Source organism: Cajanus cajan, chromosome 1, assembly GCF_000230855.2.
Source record: "Cajanus cajan strain Asha chromosome 1, NIPB_CcT2T_4, whole genome shotgun sequence".
NCBI classification, from domain to species: domain Eukaryota; kingdom Viridiplantae; phylum Streptophyta; class Magnoliopsida; order Fabales; family Fabaceae; genus Cajanus; species Cajanus cajan.
The window spans coordinates 81,821,057-81,841,506 of NC_138517.1; the positions used below are offsets into that span (position 1 = coordinate 81,821,057).

General features: G+C 32.2%; 3 protein-coding genes across 4 annotated transcripts; all 3 read right to left on the reverse strand.

Annotated features, from left to right (window-relative positions):
- Positions 1–502: 502 nt before the first annotated feature.
- LOC109803968 (EH domain-containing protein 1) lies at positions 503–4,517 on the reverse strand. The gene is made up of 15 exons (XM_020365683.3): positions 4,335–4,517; positions 4,101–4,249; positions 3,956–4,013; positions 3,789–3,844; positions 3,649–3,688; positions 3,495–3,556; positions 2,729–2,842; positions 2,500–2,602; positions 2,351–2,400; positions 2,061–2,189; positions 1,724–1,975; positions 1,557–1,636; positions 1,307–1,433; positions 1,033–1,176; positions 503–967 (listed from the first exon to the last, which is right to left on the reverse strand). Exons 1-15 carry the CDS (start codon positions 4,402–4,404, stop codon positions 782–784), a joined length of 1,620 nt encoding a protein of 539 aa, XP_020221272.1. The 5' UTR covers positions 4,405–4,517; the 3' UTR covers positions 503–781.
- A 4,166-nt stretch (positions 4,518–8,683) lies between these two features.
- Positions 8,684–10,969, reverse strand: LOC114916164 (RPM1-interacting protein 4). Of its 2 annotated transcripts, none has more exons than XM_029272305.2 (4): positions 10,830–10,969; positions 9,510–9,941; positions 9,118–9,327; positions 8,684–8,944 (listed from the first exon to the last, which is right to left on the reverse strand). In XM_029272305.2, the coding sequence occupies exons 1-4, from the start codon at positions 10,833–10,835 to the stop codon at positions 8,909–8,911; spliced, it is 684 nt and encodes a 227-aa protein (XP_029128138.1). In that variant the 5' UTR covers positions 10,836–10,969; the 3' UTR covers positions 8,684–8,908. The 2 variants fall into 2 exon arrangements, with proteins under 2 accessions (XP_029128138.1, XP_029128137.1); XM_029272304.2 differs by having other exon boundaries at positions 9,510–9,944.
- A 4,866-nt stretch (positions 10,970–15,835) lies between these two features.
- Positions 15,836–19,277, reverse strand: MRB1 (transmembrane protein, putative (DUF3537)). The gene is made up of 4 exons (XM_020366153.3): positions 18,558–19,277; positions 17,397–17,846; positions 16,534–16,843; positions 15,836–16,286 (listed from the first exon to the last, which is right to left on the reverse strand). Exons 1-4 carry the CDS (start codon positions 18,948–18,950, stop codon positions 16,153–16,155), a joined length of 1,287 nt encoding a protein of 428 aa, XP_020221742.1. The 5' UTR covers positions 18,951–19,277; the 3' UTR covers positions 15,836–16,152.
- Between the last annotated feature and the right edge of the window lie 1,173 nt (positions 19,278–20,450).

Genomic DNA, 20,450 nt, shown 5'->3' on the forward strand with positions numbered 1-20,450 from the left:
GATAAGAGTGAAAAGTTAAATAAATAAATGTGGTATAAATTAACATAATACAATGCCAACAACACAATACCCAAACTCTACCCGCAATACTCAGATTTTTCCGGTAATTAACCTAAACATAAACTCATAACTCATTTGACAACAAAAATTAATAGAATTAAAAAAGTTCCCACCGTCAGACAGCTACTATAACTGGAAAATGCCAGCTATTTTCAGCCTACAAGACTAGCAGGCTACTAACTAATCTTTTCCCTTTTTCATATTTTACCGTGACCTTCGTGCACATTTTGACTAATGGCACCTTGAAAATGACTTTTCTTTGGTACCATAATTTTATAGAAGTTATTTGGAATTTAAATACTTTTTCGTGTCTGGAACACTGAAGATTTAGATACCCGTTAGTTTCTATACTGCTATAAAATTGTTTCTCAAGTACTTCTAGTTAAAAATAGTCCATTTTAACTTTCATATAAAGTATACATTTTTGAGTTACTCATGTTCATTTGCTATAGAAATTAAAAAATAGTTTATAAAATTATAAAAACTAAGAGGAGTTGTCGGCGCCACAATCCCTCCCACTACTAGAGCATTGAAAATGTTTGATATGACATGCTAGTGCCTTCACTATATAACACCATTTTCCTAAGGTGCGCTGCCCATCAAGAAACGAACAGAATATGTTGGTGCCATTCACAACCATTCACAACCCACTAATAATGTACTTAAACAGTTACATCTCACACTTGTAAAAATGCATGACGACGGAAATACATTTTCTATTCTAATCGTAAGGATTTCTGAATTTCTTCAAAAGCTCTGGTATTTCATATCCAAGCATGTCATCTACGGCTTGAATCATTTTAGGCTTTAGTTTCTCAAATTTGTCGATGCTATAACCACTTAAAACTTCTTTGAAGTGTTCAACATTGGGAAAATCACCGGCCGGTAGATGATACTCCCTTTGAACCTGTTTTGCAAAAACATGAACGGTAAGTATATGAAAAATCAAGCAACCAAAGCAGAAGGAAATACCTTTGCAAATTCTTCTTCAAGATTATCAAGAAGCCTTTGTTGAGCCTTGGCTTTGCCCATTATTGCTGGCATCTCCTTCTTAAGGTGGCTAATTATATATGCATGAATTTTAGCAGATCTAGCACGCTTCACAAATTCATTGATCTGCACCATTCCAATGCCAACAAAATAATTGAAACAGTATATTAATATTTAGGAGCAAACATAATGTATAACATATAATTAACTCAATTTTCACCACCAGGTCAGACAAATATGAAATTAATGACCATACCCGGCGATCACATGCCTTCTTTGGAATATCTACCAAATCTGCTAGCAGATTATTCTGTTCCTTCTCAAAGAGATCCTGTCCTAATGGACTGACCAAGCTTTCATCTATTGGCTTATCGTTAAATGAACTGTAAAGTCAAGCAAAGGAGCGTATGCTTACAACTAAAGAATATCAAATTAACTGGAGAAGCTGACTTACATAAAGTGAAACAATGTGAATACCACCAAAAGGTGAAGGATAACAAACCTACCCAATGTATACACGTGCGACTTCGGGAGTGTTTAAAACCTTCCCCAGTGACCACATCAAGGCTCCATAGACTCTCATAAGCTACAAAATTACAACTAGGCATATAAGCAGACAAAAATTGGTTTATGAATATAATAAACAAGGTAACTTTGGTTACTATTGTCTTACTTGTTGAGTATCAACTTGGTCTGCCTTGTTCAAAACCACACGTATCTTGTCATCGTTACCACGTAAAGATGTGATTACACGCTTAAACTCATCACTGATGTCTAGTTTATGAGGATCAAATAGGAGAAGAATGAGATCACATTTTGCAGCAAACCAAGATACAACACCAGTGAAGTCATAGCTTCGTTGAGTCCTTTGTTTCTCTCCGGATAGGACACCAGGAGTGTCCACAAATGTTATTTCATCTAACAGCTGAAAGAAAAAAAAATTGCTTCAAGTTTAAGCACAAATAAAGCCAGTGTCATTGGACTTTGAAATATAAATAAATAAAACTCACAGGATGTGGCATTTGAGAACATTGGAACTTCGATAAAAATGAACCTCCAAATGTTGTCAAGCCACTAAAAGGCATGTCAGCATCAACAGCGATGGTATTTCCAGGAATACTCCTCTCATCAGGTCCAGACTGCAAATAAAGAGTTTAGAAGCAAGCACTATGAACATGATCAAACACAACTTAACAGAATTTATGGGAAAAAAAAAAGAGGAAACAATCACATCGTGATTGTATTTGGAATTTATTGACTTCCAGAGGCAATACGAGAACAAAAAGGAAACTTCTTGTACCATGACAACAACAAATCTATCAGTCGTAGGCTCTGGTCCAACGTGTGCTCCTGTACAAAGAGTTAGGATCAATAATCAATCAGTCATCAATTTTAAGAATGAAAAACTTGCAACAATGTAGCCAGCAGATTATCCAGAACTTAACCTACCTGGATAGTCGCATCTTAACAAATGTTTTATAAATGTAGTTTTTCCTGTTGAATATTGCCCAAGAAGCATGACCATGGGTTTGGCATCAAAGTCAGTGTTGGTCTGAAAGGGAAAAATAAGATATTCTTGAAGTTAATACCATCATACAACAAGTACCATGCTCTCACAAACACAGTGAGACACACTTTGGTATCTTTTATTTATACATTGGGTGCAAACGCTACTTACCAATAATGGAGACACAAAATCATTAAATCGATAAGTGGCTTCCAAGGGCTTTAACCTCTCGATATACAATTTCTTCAAGCCATCAATGATTGATGTGACTGAATTGAGAGGCAACTAAGAAAAAAACAAGCTATTATGATTAGAAAATATCTAGCAACAAAATTAAAAAGAAAACTACATGCAATAATTTGAGAAGAAACAATCACATAAGCACATTCTTTGTTTCCAAGTAGAATTATCAATTAATCACATTGCTTACTTGCACACATGATTTGATTCATCAGAGTAATGAATGGAACTGAGAGACGATAGGAACTACAATTTTTTTTTATTAAATGATACATCTATCTCTCGTAGCAATCCACACAAGTAAGGAAAAGTACTGCATTTCTTGATAAAAATGTGGAACAACCATTAACATAGCACCTTTGCACCACAAAATCAATTAAGTGAACATCGAAGTATAATTCACAACTGCACAACCCCATACATCAATCTTTTTGCTTAAACTCTTAACCAATCATTCAAGCGAGCATAATTATCAGATAAGCTTTAAGGATCTCTTTAGTCTAAACTCTCCATCACAGAACATTCAGATGATCCAATAAAAAAAATGATCAATTCATCTCCAAAACAACGAATACCCAGCGCCAACAACAAACTGAATAAGGTTGAATTCATAGCATGGAAGCATGTAACTTGAAAATTCATATTTCACAAAAACCAAGACAAACATCTAGATCTGAAAATAAGTAACAGAACTCACTTTCTTTGAGGATTTTGAAGAAAACCACCGATTGGTTGGAATCACTTGAGGCTGAGCAGTCCCTACATATTATCAATAAAACAATCAAATCAAATATTAATTTAAAAATACAACAATATTATTAATTAAAAAAAAAATAAGTTTCATATCTCACCATTTACTTCGGGTGGAGCACTAATCGGCAAATTCTTTTGCTAAGCAAAAACAATAAAGATAATGAATCAACAGAATTAATTAACATGATCTATTTCCTCAATAAATAAAGCATAAGATGAATTGAAGAACAAAACTCACTGCTGCTAAAGCATCGAGTCCTTCCATCACCGGAGGTTTAATATTTTCCTTGTCAACTGTAACAATTAAAAATGGAACCACCAAGTTCATTGAATCAAGTGAATTCAATAAACATAAATAACATTTCCATGTATCACATTCAGATAGAACCGTGAAAGCACGCTTACTTTGCGTTTTGAGGATATCTGAATTAAGTTCGTGCCCTGCTTGCGCGAGCGAAACCAACTGTTTGTTACAACGAAAACTAAATTCAAAAGCCAGCGGAAAGAAAAAACGACATGAATCGATGAAACGGCGGTGAAAACGTGAAACCTGCATTGCAGTAACGAACTCAGGGAAACCCAAAAAGCCTTGTCGTTTAACATCGGCGAGAGCCCAGAGCTGCTTGAGTTGAGATCGGGACAAGTTAGAGAGAGCGAAGAACTTGGTTGCGTCGTTTCCAGAGATCCGTCCATCTCCGTCTACAATGGAATCCCAAAACAACGAGTCAAAACGAATCGTTTCAATCTCAAACTGTAGTAGAGTGAGGGAAACTATTAAACTAACCTGAATCGGCCAGATTGAACCATTCCTCATACGTCTTCGTTTCCTCTATCGAACGCGATTCGGTCTTCATCTTCGGAACCACTTCTCGCGATTCAACTCGGTGTCGCAATTCAAATGCCAGAGAGGGCTCTTATCAGTTTTCAAATATTGGCTCGCGTGTCTGATTTTGACGCAGCGATCATCATCGTCTGATTTGATTTTACTTTGGAGTGGGGCCCGCGTAGTGTGTGTAGATTGATCTGAGACCGTCAAATTGCTTATCCACGGGATGGTTGTGTGGACGGGTCCGCATTGTATACTTCCTTTCTCATTTTGTCGTTTCGAACTTTTGAATTTGGGCGCCGTTGCGTCGTGGCCGTTTCCGTCCACATGTGCTCACACGGATTTGTGTTTTTGTGTGACAATGAGTCATGCATTCTATTCACTGCTGTTCACTTTCTAAACTTGGGGAAATTAAATAACAAAAATATAAGATTAGATACAAGTGATCGGGAATTTGGGAGTATTATGATTAAACCCGATATGAATTTCAAATTCAAAAAGAAAGGGCGCCATTACTTTTTTATTTTAAAAAATAATGTTTTGTTTAGTGGTATGTTTAGATGAAAGGGGGAAAATTAGAGAAAAAAAAGGCACAAATAGAAATGTATTTTGGGAGTTGCTACACTAAGATCGAAGGGTTTCAATACATTTTTTTATGTAAACTCATAAAAAATTTAAAAAAATTAATTTAATTATAAAATGAATAATTCAAATTATACTTATAAAATAAAAAATAAGATAAAATTATAAAGATTAAAATTATAAGATTTTAATAATATTATAAAATATTAAAAAAAGAAAAAAAATTAATAAATAGTAGAAATAAAAAGTTATTAAAATTACAATATAGAAATTCAAAAATTTAAGATAAAAAGACAAAAAATATACTTAAAAAATTATTAAAATTAAAATATAAAAATTCAAAAATTTTAAGTGAAAAGATAAAAATATATTAAAAATTATTAAAATTAAACTATTTAAATATATAATAATATTATTACAAATAAATTAGAATATATAAAATAAAAATAAAAATAAAATGACTAAATAATTTAAAAATTAAAAGAATAAAATATTATAAATATTATTTAAATAAATTATTAAAAATATAAAATATAAAAAATTATACCGGTACCCTCTCAAATAAGATGGGTACCATAGAATTTCTCATGTATTTTTTATTAGGTTAGGGAGAAAATAGAAAGGAACAAATAAGAAAAAAAAATAGAGAAATAACTTTCATTTTGTAGTAATTTAAGAATGAATATGCGATGAAAAAAAAAGTAAGACTAAGTTTTTTTTTTCTTTTAATTTGTTTAATTTATTCAATTTGGTCCCTTGATTCCTTAATTTTTAAAATGATGCAATCTAACTTTTTTTTTCAAATAAGATTAAAGATGTTAACATTTTGTACATATAAATGATTTATTTAATTTTTTATTATGTTATTTGACGTTAATGATAATGATAGTTAATGATAACATAAATAGTGAATAATGATAATAATCATCAATTGAATCGTAAAAATAATAAGATTAATAATTTCATGAGACATAAACTTCATACGTTACAACATTTATATGTAGATTTCATTCCAAAGAGAATGATATATTCCTATATTGGTTTTGTGGAAATTTCAACTTGTACGTACATATTTTGGGCAACAAGTCCTTTAAAATCCATACCCGAGTTACATAGACCAACTTGAAAATTCTCATGTTGAAAATGGTTATGTTTAAGTTTAACAACGAATACTATCATGAGTAGTGAATAACATCATCATGAATGACAAACAACAAGGCCCATTAAGTTCATTGAGTTATTTTTATATATTGTATTCATTCTCATATTTTTTTTTTCATGTGCAACATCATCTTGATTTCCATTATTGTCTTTACAATATTTTTTTTTTCTACATGGCAAGGCTCATTAGAATTTGAGATTAAATAATATTTAATTAGATAATAGAGACACTTTGAGATAATAAAATAAACCAAATAAATATTTGAGTTATTATAATAATTTTAAAATTAGATTTTCACTAATCTTAATTGACAACCAAACATAGTTCTTAAGTATACATTAAAAGGGTATAATTGAGAATAAATAATTAAAAAAACATTGTCAGGAATAAATTTATGTAATTTGAAACAAAATCATTATTGATTAGTTTTGTGTTCGAAACAATTATCAAGAATATGATAAAATAATTTGATCATATATAAAAAGCTTGTTCATCATTTCGCTCGTTTATCTCAAACATATTAAATATTTTCAAAACTTGTTATTTTAAAAAAAAAATCTTTCTCAAAATATTTTATCTAACCATGGTGGAAAATAATAGAGTTTTAAAAGATTTTCATACTTCAACTAATATAAAGTTCAGTTTAAAAATTGCCCACTTTTAACAAGGAGGAAAAAAAAACAAATCATTTAAAAAAAAAAAAAACAAATCATTTATTTTTATTTTTTAAAAAAATTAGTCCTAACATTGAATTAGAAGGACTAAGTGTTGACGTGTCTAATAGAAATACAAATTAGTGCGATACATGTCATACATTAAATTTCATGTAGTTTCACATGACATCGTGTTTTTTATGTCATTGCAAAATTTTAAAATTTAAATTTTAGAACTTATAAAGTTATTAGCTTCTGATATTGGTTTTGATAAAAAAAAAAAAAAAATTCGAGTTTTGTCCCTAAAAATTTTAATTTTAGTTTTTTAGTTATTAATTTTTTTTCTTACTTTAGTCAGTTTTAGAATCTTTAATCTCTTGGCCATTTGCTTTCTCACCAATATTATCATACAACATCGCAATAATGAAAAAAAGTGAAAATAGAATTAAGTGATCCAAACATTAGCCTAACTCATTAAGAATCACTTAAAATATCTTGAACTTGACCTAAACTAAAAGTCTACCTACTCAATAATTTTGGAATAGTAAAAGTATATTTTTCTTACAATTGCTCATGAATCGATTTTAATCAAGTTTGAATCTAAAAAATTTTAAATGTACATTATTGATATTATTATTGGGTATTAATGGAAACTAATACAATAGTTTTTTTTACCATTGCATATATAAATGCATAGTTATATATATATATATATAGAGATATGAGGAATTCATTTATTTTAGGAGTAAGTTTATATATATTTACTTTGTTCATTAACTCATGTTCTACATCAAATTTCAATGATCCAATCGTTGAATTTGAAGTTCTTAATGCATAGATCAAATATGCAAATTTTTTAAAAATTTAAAAATCATTGGATACTTCATTTCATTAATTCAAATTGACTGTAATGTGAATGAAAAATAAAATAACACAAAAAGTCAAATTTTTCAAGGTGATCATGAAAAACTCATGATCATTCTTGAAATAATCACAAGACTTAATTATAAGTTGACATGCATGCTTTAATGTCGTACGGTCAATAAACAATATTATTGTCCTTTACCAATCTAATATTTAATTTTAATGATGATTTACACTAATAAGTTAATCTAGAGATACAAATTACTAATTTGACACATAATACACTAAAACATATAATATTCAAATGTATCGTATTGCAAAATATGATTATTGAAGATGAGAATAATATTAATTATTCATATTCAATTAACAATATACCAACATGATACATTTATTAATATTTATCTCAATCTTATAATAAAACTTAAAAAAAAGTTCATTATTTGTGAAAGTACATTTTGTCACCTTCATTCAAACTTAATGGATTTTATCTAAAAATATTATAATAGGACTTTAAAAAGAGAGTTCATATTTATCATAATACATATTTTCATCTTCATTCAAACTTAAATGGAACTGAAAATATTTGAAATGTTAGAATAGTAATAATTGACATATATTTTAATCACATCAGGTTTTTTACACATTTTGTTGTAGAATGGAGACAACAAAGTAGAATATTAAACTTTGTGTATACTATTTTTCATTATTAGATTAATCTTAGTATTTTTATAATATATTATTAATAATTTAAAAGTTTCAATTCACTTTTGATTTCTATAATTCACAAATATGTAACTTTGATATCTCAAAACATGTTATTCAAAATAAACAAAAAATATTGACGAGTGTGGGTGAATAATGTAGATTTAATCCTAATTTAAATTTAAAGTTTCTCATTTTATACATTTTAAACTTATTTAATCAGTTTAAATTTATTTGATTAAGAATTTTTTTTAGAACAATTTAATTAGAATACAAAGTTATGTATACAAAAATTAGAATAAAAAATTAATTAAGTTACTTAAAATAATAGAGATATAATGATATAGCTTATAAAAAGTAAAGTTATATAATATTGTGCTGGTACCTCATAGAAGTTTGTCCAAGCTGTCTTTAGTTGCGACATCGACAAATAATGTGCATTAGAATTAATGACAATAAAAGCTCAAGTAAATGAAACTAGCTAGAACAGTTTGTGAAGAATATACGATAAATATTCCGAATAAATAGAAACATTTAAGTGGTGCAAACATTATTAGATTCTGCTTTCATTTGCTTTCACCAGGAAACAAACAGCAACAGTACTGCATGAAAATATTCATGAATTAGCAGAGGAATAGGAAACCAACACCTTGCATAGATGGATGAAATAAATTAAATCACTATAGCTGTGACACCACATATATATATATATTTTTGAACAATATCAATGAATAAAAAATAAATTAATCTTATTTTAAAAGTATATGTTAAATACCTTGGATAAGGAAGAGGAAGGTACAGCATTTTGATTCTTAATATTTGAACAGTTGTTAAGTGGTGGGGTATGGCTTATGCTGGGGTATTGCCTGGACGTAGTTTGCTTTTCTTCTTTTATTTTGGTGAATATAGCAGTATAACCCTCTCCTGATTGTGGGTTTGTCACATCCCAAGTCCCAAATTTGGGTATTGCTGCTGCATGATGGTGCTGCATGCCCCCCATAATTTTGATCACCATGGAAGACCAAAAAATGATAAGAAAGGGGGTGGCATCTATGTGTCAATCGTTATAAAGACCAAACGATAATTAAATCTTAAGAGAATATAAAAAAATTAAATAGTAAAAAATAAATATTAGTGATAGAAAATGATTTGAGGAAAATGAATTACCGCTTGGTCATTAAAGGAAGAGCTTTTACTCTTGTGTCCATTATGACTTGGGGAAGAGAAGCGCTTAATGCTAGTGCCTCCTTTGGTGATGCTCCTCTTGTGATCAAAATGACTCTGTTCACTCGCAAACTCTGCTGTGAAGCTACCTTGACTGCCCCTGCTTCTGTGATGCACATGATGACGATGAGTGTGGTTTCCACTTTCCAAAGAACTTACGCTGTGGGAGTAGCTATGATGAGAATGAGAACCCATCACTTCATCAGCATCAACATTTTCCCCAACTCTCGTCCACGTGTTGAAGGCCTCTGGATTTTTCATTGGGTCATTAGGGTTCACCATCGTCCCACTTTTTTCTTTGCGTGCATGCTCAAAATATGCCGTGTATGGAACGTTGTCATTGTCCCAATTGCCAAACTTTGGAACGTGAGAGAGCTGCTGTCACCAGCCATGGCCAAAACATTTATAAAATATGTATAATTTGGTTTCAAAACAAATGGAATGAAGACATCCTTCCATAGTCAAAACTAATTCTTTTCTAGGTGTAATGATCTTCGTAAAATGTTTTTTATTTTCATCATGCTTTAGAAAAAACTTCGATATCTAATAAATGTGTTGAACTTGTAGTAAGCTTATTGGCATGTTTGGTTTGCCATTTGCCAAGAAACTTGCTTTATGATATAAATATTATTTTTTGCTATAAATTTACTTCTAAAATGTTATTTCTAAAGACAAATTAATTTTATAACATCGAATGTTTTATTATTTATTTTTTTTCATAATCGATTCCACAATTTTAAACCAAATGAACCATATATAGTCCTAAAATTTCGGGATATTGAATGATTTGCCATCCCGAATTGGTAGTAAGTTCTACATATGTCCAATATGATCATTCTGTCTATAATGAAAATCATTAAAATTAAGCTGACGGGTTTGAGTCTACGTGATTTGATGACTTGATGCTTCAGTTTGTCATCAAGTAGGAAAATAAAATTAACATATAGTCTGGCAGTAACTGACAGAATATTTTCATGATATTATCAATATATGGGACTAATTATGAAGGGCGACTCTAATTTCAGTGATCTTATAGCTTGTAAAACCGTAGTTTTATAGACTAAGGACTAGGGAGAAGGAAAGATGGCAAAGAGGAGATGGTTTCTATGGGAAAAAAAGTTTGAGCTTTTCTTAGAAAACCCCAGTTGTACTTATGAGATGATTGATTGCCACCATCAAAAAGAATGGTTACTAGATTAAAACCAACTTAGTTCCTGATTATGTTTAAAACCAAATCTCTAATATATAGTAAGTAAAACTTACAGCCATTATTTAGTTGACGAGTTTCTTATGGTACAAAATCCGGTGCCCAAGGATCTGTGACCTCTCTCCGTGTGCCTGAGAGGATATGCTGGCATAACAGTAACTAAATATATGGTTCTGCAAGAAGAAAACCCTTTATAATTGACACAGTTGAACTAGTAGTTGTCGAGGAATGATTATTAAAATTAGTAACTTAGCAATGCGCAGAATGAAAAAGTTTGACCAAAAAATCAGGGGCCACGCCCTGAGAAATATATCGATAGTTACAAAGCTTCTTTGAATATGTTGAAAACCAAAAAACGAGTCGCTTTCTTAGCATTTTAAAAGGAGGAAATATGAAATACGTAGTTGGCTTGTCTTAATTTTTGTTTTGCTCTCCCTAGCAATGTTCTCCTTGTCATGCATAATATCATTTGCGCGTATCAGAGATTCTTTCCACGTGGAAACAATTTTTTGTAAATATGTATGTAATGAAAAGTGTTCAATGTTCAACCCCTTTATTTCATCATGCTATTTACTCTCAAGTCTTAAAATACACTATCCTAGTATATTGCACTTGAAAAGGAGAATAATTTTTATTATTATCAATTATATGTATTACATTTTCCTAACACTTATTTTTGTAACAATCTAATCTTCTAAAATAAAGAAATAAGGAAAAAATATTCTGAAAAATAAACTAGAAGATTCTACAGATATTTTCTCTAATTAGGAAGATTTTCCTCTAATTATAACACTCTCCCTCAAGTTGGTAAATGAATATCAATCATTCTCAACTTGCCTACAAGATCTTGAAATCTACCCTGAAGGAGCCCTTTTGTAAAAATATCTGCTATCTGAAGTTCTGTAGGAACATGAGTTGTTATCACAAAACCTCTGTCTAGATTATCTTTGATGAAATGTTTGTCAATCTCAATGTGTTTGATCCTATCATGTTGTACTGGATTATGGGCAATGCTCATGACAAACTTATTATCACAGTATAGTTGCACGAGGTTGTCTACCTTGACTTTAAGGTCATCCAAAATGATTTTCATCCAGAGTCCTTCACACATTCCTTGAGCAAGGACTCGGAATTCAGCTTCTTCACTAGAACGAGATACCCTATCTTGCTTTTTGCTCCTCCACATTACCAGACTATCTCCAAGAAACACACAATACCCAGAAGTAGATTTTCTGTCAGTAATAGAACCTGCATAGTCAGCATCAGTATATATTTTCATAGTCAATGTATCTTTCCTTTTGAACAATAGTCCATTTCCTAGACTTGACTTTAAGTACTGGAGAATTTTGTCAACTGCTTGCATGTGTCTCTCTCTTGGATCATGCATAAATTGGCTCACCACACTAACTGCATAAGCAATGTTTGGTCTTGTGTGTGATAGATAAATCAATTTTCCAACTAATCTCTGATATTGGGCCTTATCTACAGGAGCATTTTCTTCACTTCCAATTCTGTGATTTTGCTCTATAGGAACCATTGAGGTTCTACATCCCAGCTTTCCTGTTTCCTTGAGGAGATCAAGTACATATTTCCTTTGGGAAATGAAAATTCCGTTCTTGGAATAAGCAACCTCTATTCCAAGAAAATACTTGAGTTTTCCTAGGTCTTTCATTTCAAATTGGGCTGCCAATTTTTCTTTTAATGCCAAATTTTTCTGTTTCATCATCTCCTGCAATAATCATATCATCCACATAGACAAGCAATAGAGTGAGTTTACCTGTAGAAGAGTTCTTTATGAATAGAGTATGATCTCCTTGTCTTTGTCTGTATCCCAAGGAAACCATTACTTTTGTAAATCTTCCAAACCATGCTCTAGGGGATTGTTTAAGACCATACAATGCTTTCTTTAGGAGACATATCTTGTTTCTTTTATTTTGCACTTCAAAACCTGGGGGAATCTCTATGTACACTTCCTCTTCCAGATTTCCATGAAGAAAGGCATTCTTCACATCCAACTGGTGTAAGTCCCAACCAAAATGAGTAGCCAAAGCGAGAACAACTCGAACTGTATTCATCTTAGCCACTGGGGCAAAGGTCTCCTCATAGTCAATCCCATAAGTTTGGGTATAGCTTTTTGCCACCAATCTAGCTTTATATCTTTCTATTATCCCATCTGCTTTATGTTTCTCTGTGAATATCCATCTACATCCTACTGCCTTCTTGTCTCTTGGCTTATCAACAATCTCCCAAGTTGAATTTCTTTCTAATGCATTCATCTCTTCTTTCATGGCTTGAGTCTAATGTTCAAGTTTCATGGCCTCCTGGATTGAGGTAGGAATTTCTGTGGCATCAATGGCAGCAATAAAACTTTTATGCTTATCAGAGAGATTGTTAGTGCAAACATATCGAGAAATAGGATATTTAGCGCATGACCTTCTTTCCTTTCTTAATGCAATGGGTAAATCCTCAGTAATACTTACCTCCTCACTATTATCTTCATGGATCCTCACCTCTGGATTAGACAATTTTTCTTGCTCGAGAGTCGAAGTGAGTTGTTTTCTTCTTTCATATTTTTTGCCAAAAAATTTGTCTTCTTCCTCTTCTTCTACTTCTTCCTCGCTGTTGACCATGGTAGCTTCATTGCTCAGATCTTGGGCATCCTGCAAAGACAGATATGGTAATGACAAGAAGGAGAGCTCCTCCACTTCAAGTGTTTTATCTCCCCCTAAAGTGGTGGATTGACATAAAAGGATTGTGTTTCATGAAAGGTGACATCCATGGTGATAAAGACGCGACGACTCTGAGAATGATAACATTTGTACCCTTTTTTATTAGAAGGATACCCAATAAAGACACATTTAAGAGCTTTGGGATCTAATTTACTACGATTAGGATGATGAGAGTGAACAAAAATAGTACATCCAAAGACTCGACTAGGTAGACTCGATATTAGAGGGCAAGAGGGAACAAAAGACAATAGAGACACTATAGGACTAATACCACTTAAGATACGGGTGGGTAACCTGTTGATGAGATATGTGGCAGTCAACACAGCTTCTCCCCATTAATTTTTTGGAACAGACATTTGAAAAAGAAGAGCTCTAGTTACTTCTAGAAGATGACGATTCTTTCTTTTTGCAACCCCATTTTGTTGAGGGGTGTTTACACATGTTAGTTCATGAACAATACCATTATGAGACAAAAAATTAAGAAATTCATGATTCACATATTCAGTACCATTATCAGACCTGATTCTTTATATATTTTTTCCAAATTAATTTTGGAGCAGACGGAAAAAATTAACAAAGATTTGGAAAACTTCTGATTTATTTTTCATAAGGTATGTCCATGTGACACGGTACAATCGTCAATAAAGGTAACAAACCATCTAGCTCCGAAAATAGATTCTGACAGGTCCCCAAACATCAGAGTGAATTAAATCAAATGGAGAAGTACTCTTTTTATTAATAATAGGATAGGATGCACGATGATGTTTTGACAATTGACAAATATCACAATTAAAAAACTCAATAGACTCCTTAGTAAACAAATGAGGAAATAAGGATTTAAGAAGGTTGAATGAAGGATGCCCAAGCCCAAGCCTTTTATGATGTAGCCATATTTGGGAATTTTCCCACGTTTCAGATGTAGCTTGTTGACTCATGATTTTTGTTTTTCTTTGGTCATCAAATTCCAATAAATACAACTCACTCTGCTCTTTAGCAGTTAAAATCGTCTTCCCTGTAGCAAGGTTCTGAAAAATACAATTAGTTGAGAAAAATGTTACTGAACAATTTAAATCTTTTGTGAGCTTTTGCACAGAGATAAGATTATTGGCTAATTGTGGAACATGTAAAACATCATTTAATACAATAGATGATTCCGAAATTATATTCCCAGAGCCGCATATGGGTACACCTTGACCATTCACAACTGTAATAAGTTGTTCTCGATTCCTTTGAATATATGATTTGAAGATCATACGAAAAGGTGTCATATGATCAGTTGCTCCTGAATCAAGAATCCAAATACCTTGAGACACAGGACCCACAGTATGGAGAGAACTCTTACCTTTCATGGACAGAGTACATGGTCCAGAGGGCTTACTTATTGATTCAATCATTGCTTTCAAACGATCTAGTTCCTCTTTAAAAGCTTTCATCTCAAAATTCTGATGGTGGTAACTTAATGGATTGATTCGGCGACTCTGTCTGTGGCGACAACGATGAGTGGGTCGTGGAACGGGCTTAGGAGGCTCCGGCGACCAGTTTTGTGACAGCAGCAGCGAGTGGGTCTCGTCGGAGCTAGGCACGTGGAACTTCACCGGAAAAGGAGCAAAACTCAAAACTCAGATCTATTCAAATCTGGGCCAAATGGGACGTCACCGACCCGCGGAATGGACTCAGGAGGTTCCGACGACTCTTTCTGGACAACAGCGACGAGTGGGTCTCGCCGGAGTTGGGCGCGTGAGCTACACGTACCGGCGACGGTGGCAGCGCGTGGCGGCGTATTTCTCGAAACGAATTCCGGCATTGTGTTCGCCGAAGTTGGGCGCACCTTTATGCCCTATCAACAACCCCAACGGCTACAGTGGCAGCCGCAGTGGCCGGACAACGGCGGTGGTGGCTACTGTTGCAGCAGAAACGGAGCTCCCAAGATCGGAAGCTCTGATACCAACTTGAAAAGGAGAATAATTTTTATTATTATCAATTATATGTATTATATTTTCCTAACACCTATTTGTAACAATCTAATCTTCCAAAATAAGGAAATAAAGAAAAAATATTCTAAAAAATAAACTAGAAGATTCTACAGATATTTTCTTTAATTAGAAAGATTTTCCACTAATTACAACAATTGCACTACAGAAACAATTTTTTTTCCAGTTTATTTTTTATCGGATATATCACGAAATTGGATTATATATATCCAACCGTGCTGCTTCAGCAGCATAAAAAACAAGAGTATTAAAATAGAAGAAAAAAATGAAGAAAACACGAGTAAATGATGGAAAGAGAAAGCATAATTAGAGAAAAATACAGATGAGGAAAACTGAGAGGAATTGTTGGAAAGGGTCCACATCCATAAATCACACATCAATTGAGAAGTTATTTTTCTTTATTTTGTTTTTTCAGTTCATGAGCTGTGAACTAATCACCATTCAAATTTTTTTTTTTTGGCCTATTAGTTGGAATTGTGGTGGCCTTGGGAACCCACGCACGTTTCAAGCCCTTTGTCTACTAAATAGGCAAAAAGATCCCATAGTGGTATTGGTAGATCATAACAAGAACTCTCAGACCCAAATGAACCGGTGAATGTTCAAAATATATAGTAAACAAGATAAGGAGGATCACAGCAGATCCTTTCTGTTTCTAAAACCTAAACACCAACTGTCTTGTTAAGTAGCCAAAGGCAAAGAGCCAATTGAATGCCAAAGATGGAGTGGAGCCAAGTTCTGTCAAGCATGAACCCAAACACTGTGATTCCTGCTCTATTGTTCTCCAAGTATGTCACTGCATAAAAAGCTAGATAACTCAGGACAAAACACAATTGGACTAATAATAATAGAGTAATGATATATGTATAACTAGTTGTACAAAATCACCTTTTGTATTTGTGTCTCTCTGTCATTAATAAATATCTCTTTCCATGACAGATACATAAAGTGATATTGTACAAAGTGTTGTATAATTTTGTTGTATATATATCATACTCATAATAATATGACAAGAAAAGCATGACTAAGAAATTCCCATTTACCCAGAGCCTGCCTCTTATGGAATGAGATAGTTTGGGTGTAAATTGGCAGCAATTTGGTGTTATCCAACTCATCCTCTTCATCTCCTACTTCATCATCCGATGATCCCCAACTGATATTGGCAGCAATAGCTTGGGCCGAAATTGCATGTGCAGTTGATGGTGTCTCTCCTTCAATGTTGTCAAACGAGTTTATGGTGGCACAAATGTGCCACTTAGAAGCAAGGCCTGTAATGGACTGTGCTTTATGTGTGATCTTAGTTGCACCTCGCAAGAGTAAGAATAGTCCACTCACCAGGGTGATGGAGACTAACTGCAAAATTGGACTCAACCTATTACATTCTATTTGCAGTATTTTATACTTGAAACATGTTAAACACTTCGAACAAAAGGAGCATTAAGAAGAAATTAAAAAAAAAATGTATACTGACGCCAGTCAAAGATCATCCTTAACACTACTTAAGGTTTTTTTGTTTGAACCAAGGATTCCTACGTAATAGTTGAAGACTAATTTCTTTCATAGCATAGAGATCATTGAAGTGAGTTTTATCTTTTTCAACATAGAGACATTACTTAAGGATTTTTTGTGAAACCAAGGATATTTCTCTTAACCGATAGTCGAGACTAATTCCTTTCAAAATGTAGAAATCATCGAAGTGAGTTTTGTTTCTTCAACAGTCTTTATCATATAGATGGACCGAGAATTGAATTTTTGTCAGCATGCTTAAGAAACCCAACTATCTACAATTTATTTTAATAAGTTGTGTAAGGAAGCTTATTAATTATGTGCTTATGGACTTAATGTTGTTAATCAAGTACACAATTAATCTGTTTGCCAAAGGTGTCATAAAGGTAAGAAGCTTTACCGCAAGCTCTCCAGCTTTGATGATATCAACATCAGCATGGGGTTTTGTAACCATAAGCAGAAAAATGAGTTGGCTTGCTGTCACCAAAAGCAGAGAAGATAGAATGAAACCTCGAAAACGATGACTTATGATCCGAAGATTCCTTCTCATTCTTAGATGCTCCAACAAGATTGACTCCACCTCAGTTTCTTGCTGAAAAACTCGAGCAAAATCGTCTAGTCTCAGTATCTGCAGGTAGCAGATAAGTCGAAAGAGAACACACACCAGGAAGAAAATAGAGGTTCTATAAAGCCAAGAACATAGCTCCAATGCGCACAGAATGATGCTACTCATGAATATATCACCATAATATGGTATCTGAGATGACCCTGAGACGTACCACCATATCTTGTAGGCACATTCTACTATGAAACAGGGAAGCCCCCAACGCAAGATGAGCTTCATGGTTCCCTGCATAATAACAGGTACAAAGTTGAATAATGTTGAATAATGCGAGTCAAGTTTATTCTTCAACATGTGATTTTCTCACCCAATGTTCGTTGACCAGAGTCAATGTTCTTTAACGAACAGATTATGGAATATTGACCAAACAATCATCACAAAACACATCAGAAAAGTAGCTGTCAGAAGACAATGATCTTGTTCCCTTCTTTAATTGCAGATGTACAATTCTAAAGTTGATATTTTTTGCGAGCCAATTTCTCAGGATATGGTTATTAGTGTATAGAAAAGAGTATTGTGTTGTGCCAAAAATAGAAAAAAGTACTGTTACTTTTTCCTACTCATAGGTTAATTAAGATTACACTAGTAATTAGAAACATGTTTCATACTACTAATGTTTTATTTTTTTCACTTTGGACACAAACCTTGTAATTTGGGTGAATCAAACAAAAAAATTGATGGCAGATACTTTAGTTTTTTATTTTTTTATTTTTTATATTTACCCTTCTTCGGAGACAATCTTATTCAAAACATGATCAGTACTGAATGTGGATACCTCTCTCAAAAAAGATTTGAACATTGGTTTGACACCTTGTGAAACACTAGTCCCTTCTACTAGACCGAACCCACATCCATGATGCTTTACAAATGTTTATGCTTATAGAAACTCATACCGAATAAAACAAGAAATAAAAAGTGAAAAGGATTGAGAAAACAAACCTGCATCTGTTCAGAGTATCCTCGTTGAATCTTAGGGCTTTCATCGCTTAATTTATCAAGGAAGAGAAACTTGCTCAAGCCATATTTACGATCCCACGAAGAAATACTGATGAAAGAGAGGGTAGCTAAGGCAGAGAGAGAAATCTGCACGGGTATGTGGTATGGTCGACTATGATCTTGGTCACATGTAGGACAACTTAGTAGGAAGTGTGAGAGTATAGGCACAACAAAGGCCAAGGTGAAGAACACGGACCAAGAGAGACAAGCTTTGATCACGTTGGAGTGATCCACGTAAACCCATCTAAGGTATGATCTGAAGTTCCTCAGTTCTATTGCTCCATCAAGTGCTGGCTCCTCCTCCTTGTGTAGGAGACTCCCTCTTTCATCTTCCATGGCCTTGGAAATCTTGGCATGCACTTTTCCAGGGGCAGAATCAGATGGGAACAAATAAAAATTCAAGAGGGTGTGATTGTGTTGGCAATTAGAATCTGGGAATGTTCGTGTGGGATTTGGATGTGAATGATATATCACTGTCTCAGCTCTCTTTGCTTGTCTTTCAAAATTCAGTAATGTGATGCACTTGTTTGAAATATTTCATATTAGTTAATGCTTTAGGATGGACTTTTTCAGCAAAAAAAATTGTAGCTGTATGATTGGTATGATCGTGATAACACTTTTCCTAGCCAGCTACCCTCATGTCAATGTTAACACTTAACAATTCCCATTTGTTTAATTTAATCACCATAGTTGTCATCATGTTTTAATAAATCTCCACGTCAATTTACTAATTAAGAAGTTGTTCAACCCAAATGGACTCCATATGGGTTCGCCAACTCACAAACAAACTGTGAGAAGTTAAAAAAACTTTCTGTTTGTTTCAGAAAATCAATTAGCGACTTTTTTTATACATTAAATTTTACAAACTCATTTTTTAAATTATATAATATTAAAGAGTATAGTGCATATTTTTATATAATAATAATAATAAACATTTTATTAAATTAAATTAAAATAAATTAAAGAGATAAAGTTTTTAACTTGAAAACGTTTATAAAATAAATTATTTGAATATGGATATTATGTGTAGGGGTGTTTGTGTTCTTACATGTCTCGAAAAATTTTTAAGGTCAATTTTGTGAACTTGAGTCAATCCGTAGTGTAATATATTAATTTTAATATTACATTTAGCTTTTTTTTAGACGTTAACCAATAAAATTAAAAAGTTTACAAGTACAATTAAAATATATTGTACAATATATATTTCAAGATAAATAATATTAGTATAAGTATAATATTATATTAGGTAAAATATGATTAATTAATACAAAAAGTTTTATTATTAAAATATTATTATTTTAAAACCAATTTTTATATATAAAATACAAAAAAATATTTTGCAAGAAAGCATATTTAGGAGCTTTTATTTGATGAGGAGATTTTGATAGATTCTTTTAGCTATGTTTAATTTAATTTTTATTTATCATAATTATTTATTAATTAAATTTTAATATTTTTAAAATAAATTATCAATAAATAAAATAATATTATGCTACAATATACATTATTTATCATAAATATAAAATATAGTTTATATATTTAAAATATCAATTTATTCAAATTTTAGATATAGTTTTTATATATTTAAACATAGTATTTATTTATATATTATGTATTTTAAATTTTAGTTATATAATAAAAATTTAATATGTGTGATGCATTAGTTAAAGTTGTAATTATTAAATATATGATGTTGGACCAAATTGAAAAGATCTAAAAAATAACTCATACTTATCTCTGAAATATATTGGGTCTAATTTGTTAAATTTAAACATGTTAAAAGTTTTTTTTAGGTCGAGTCAATCAATGAAACAAGTTGAATCACGAAGACTTTTA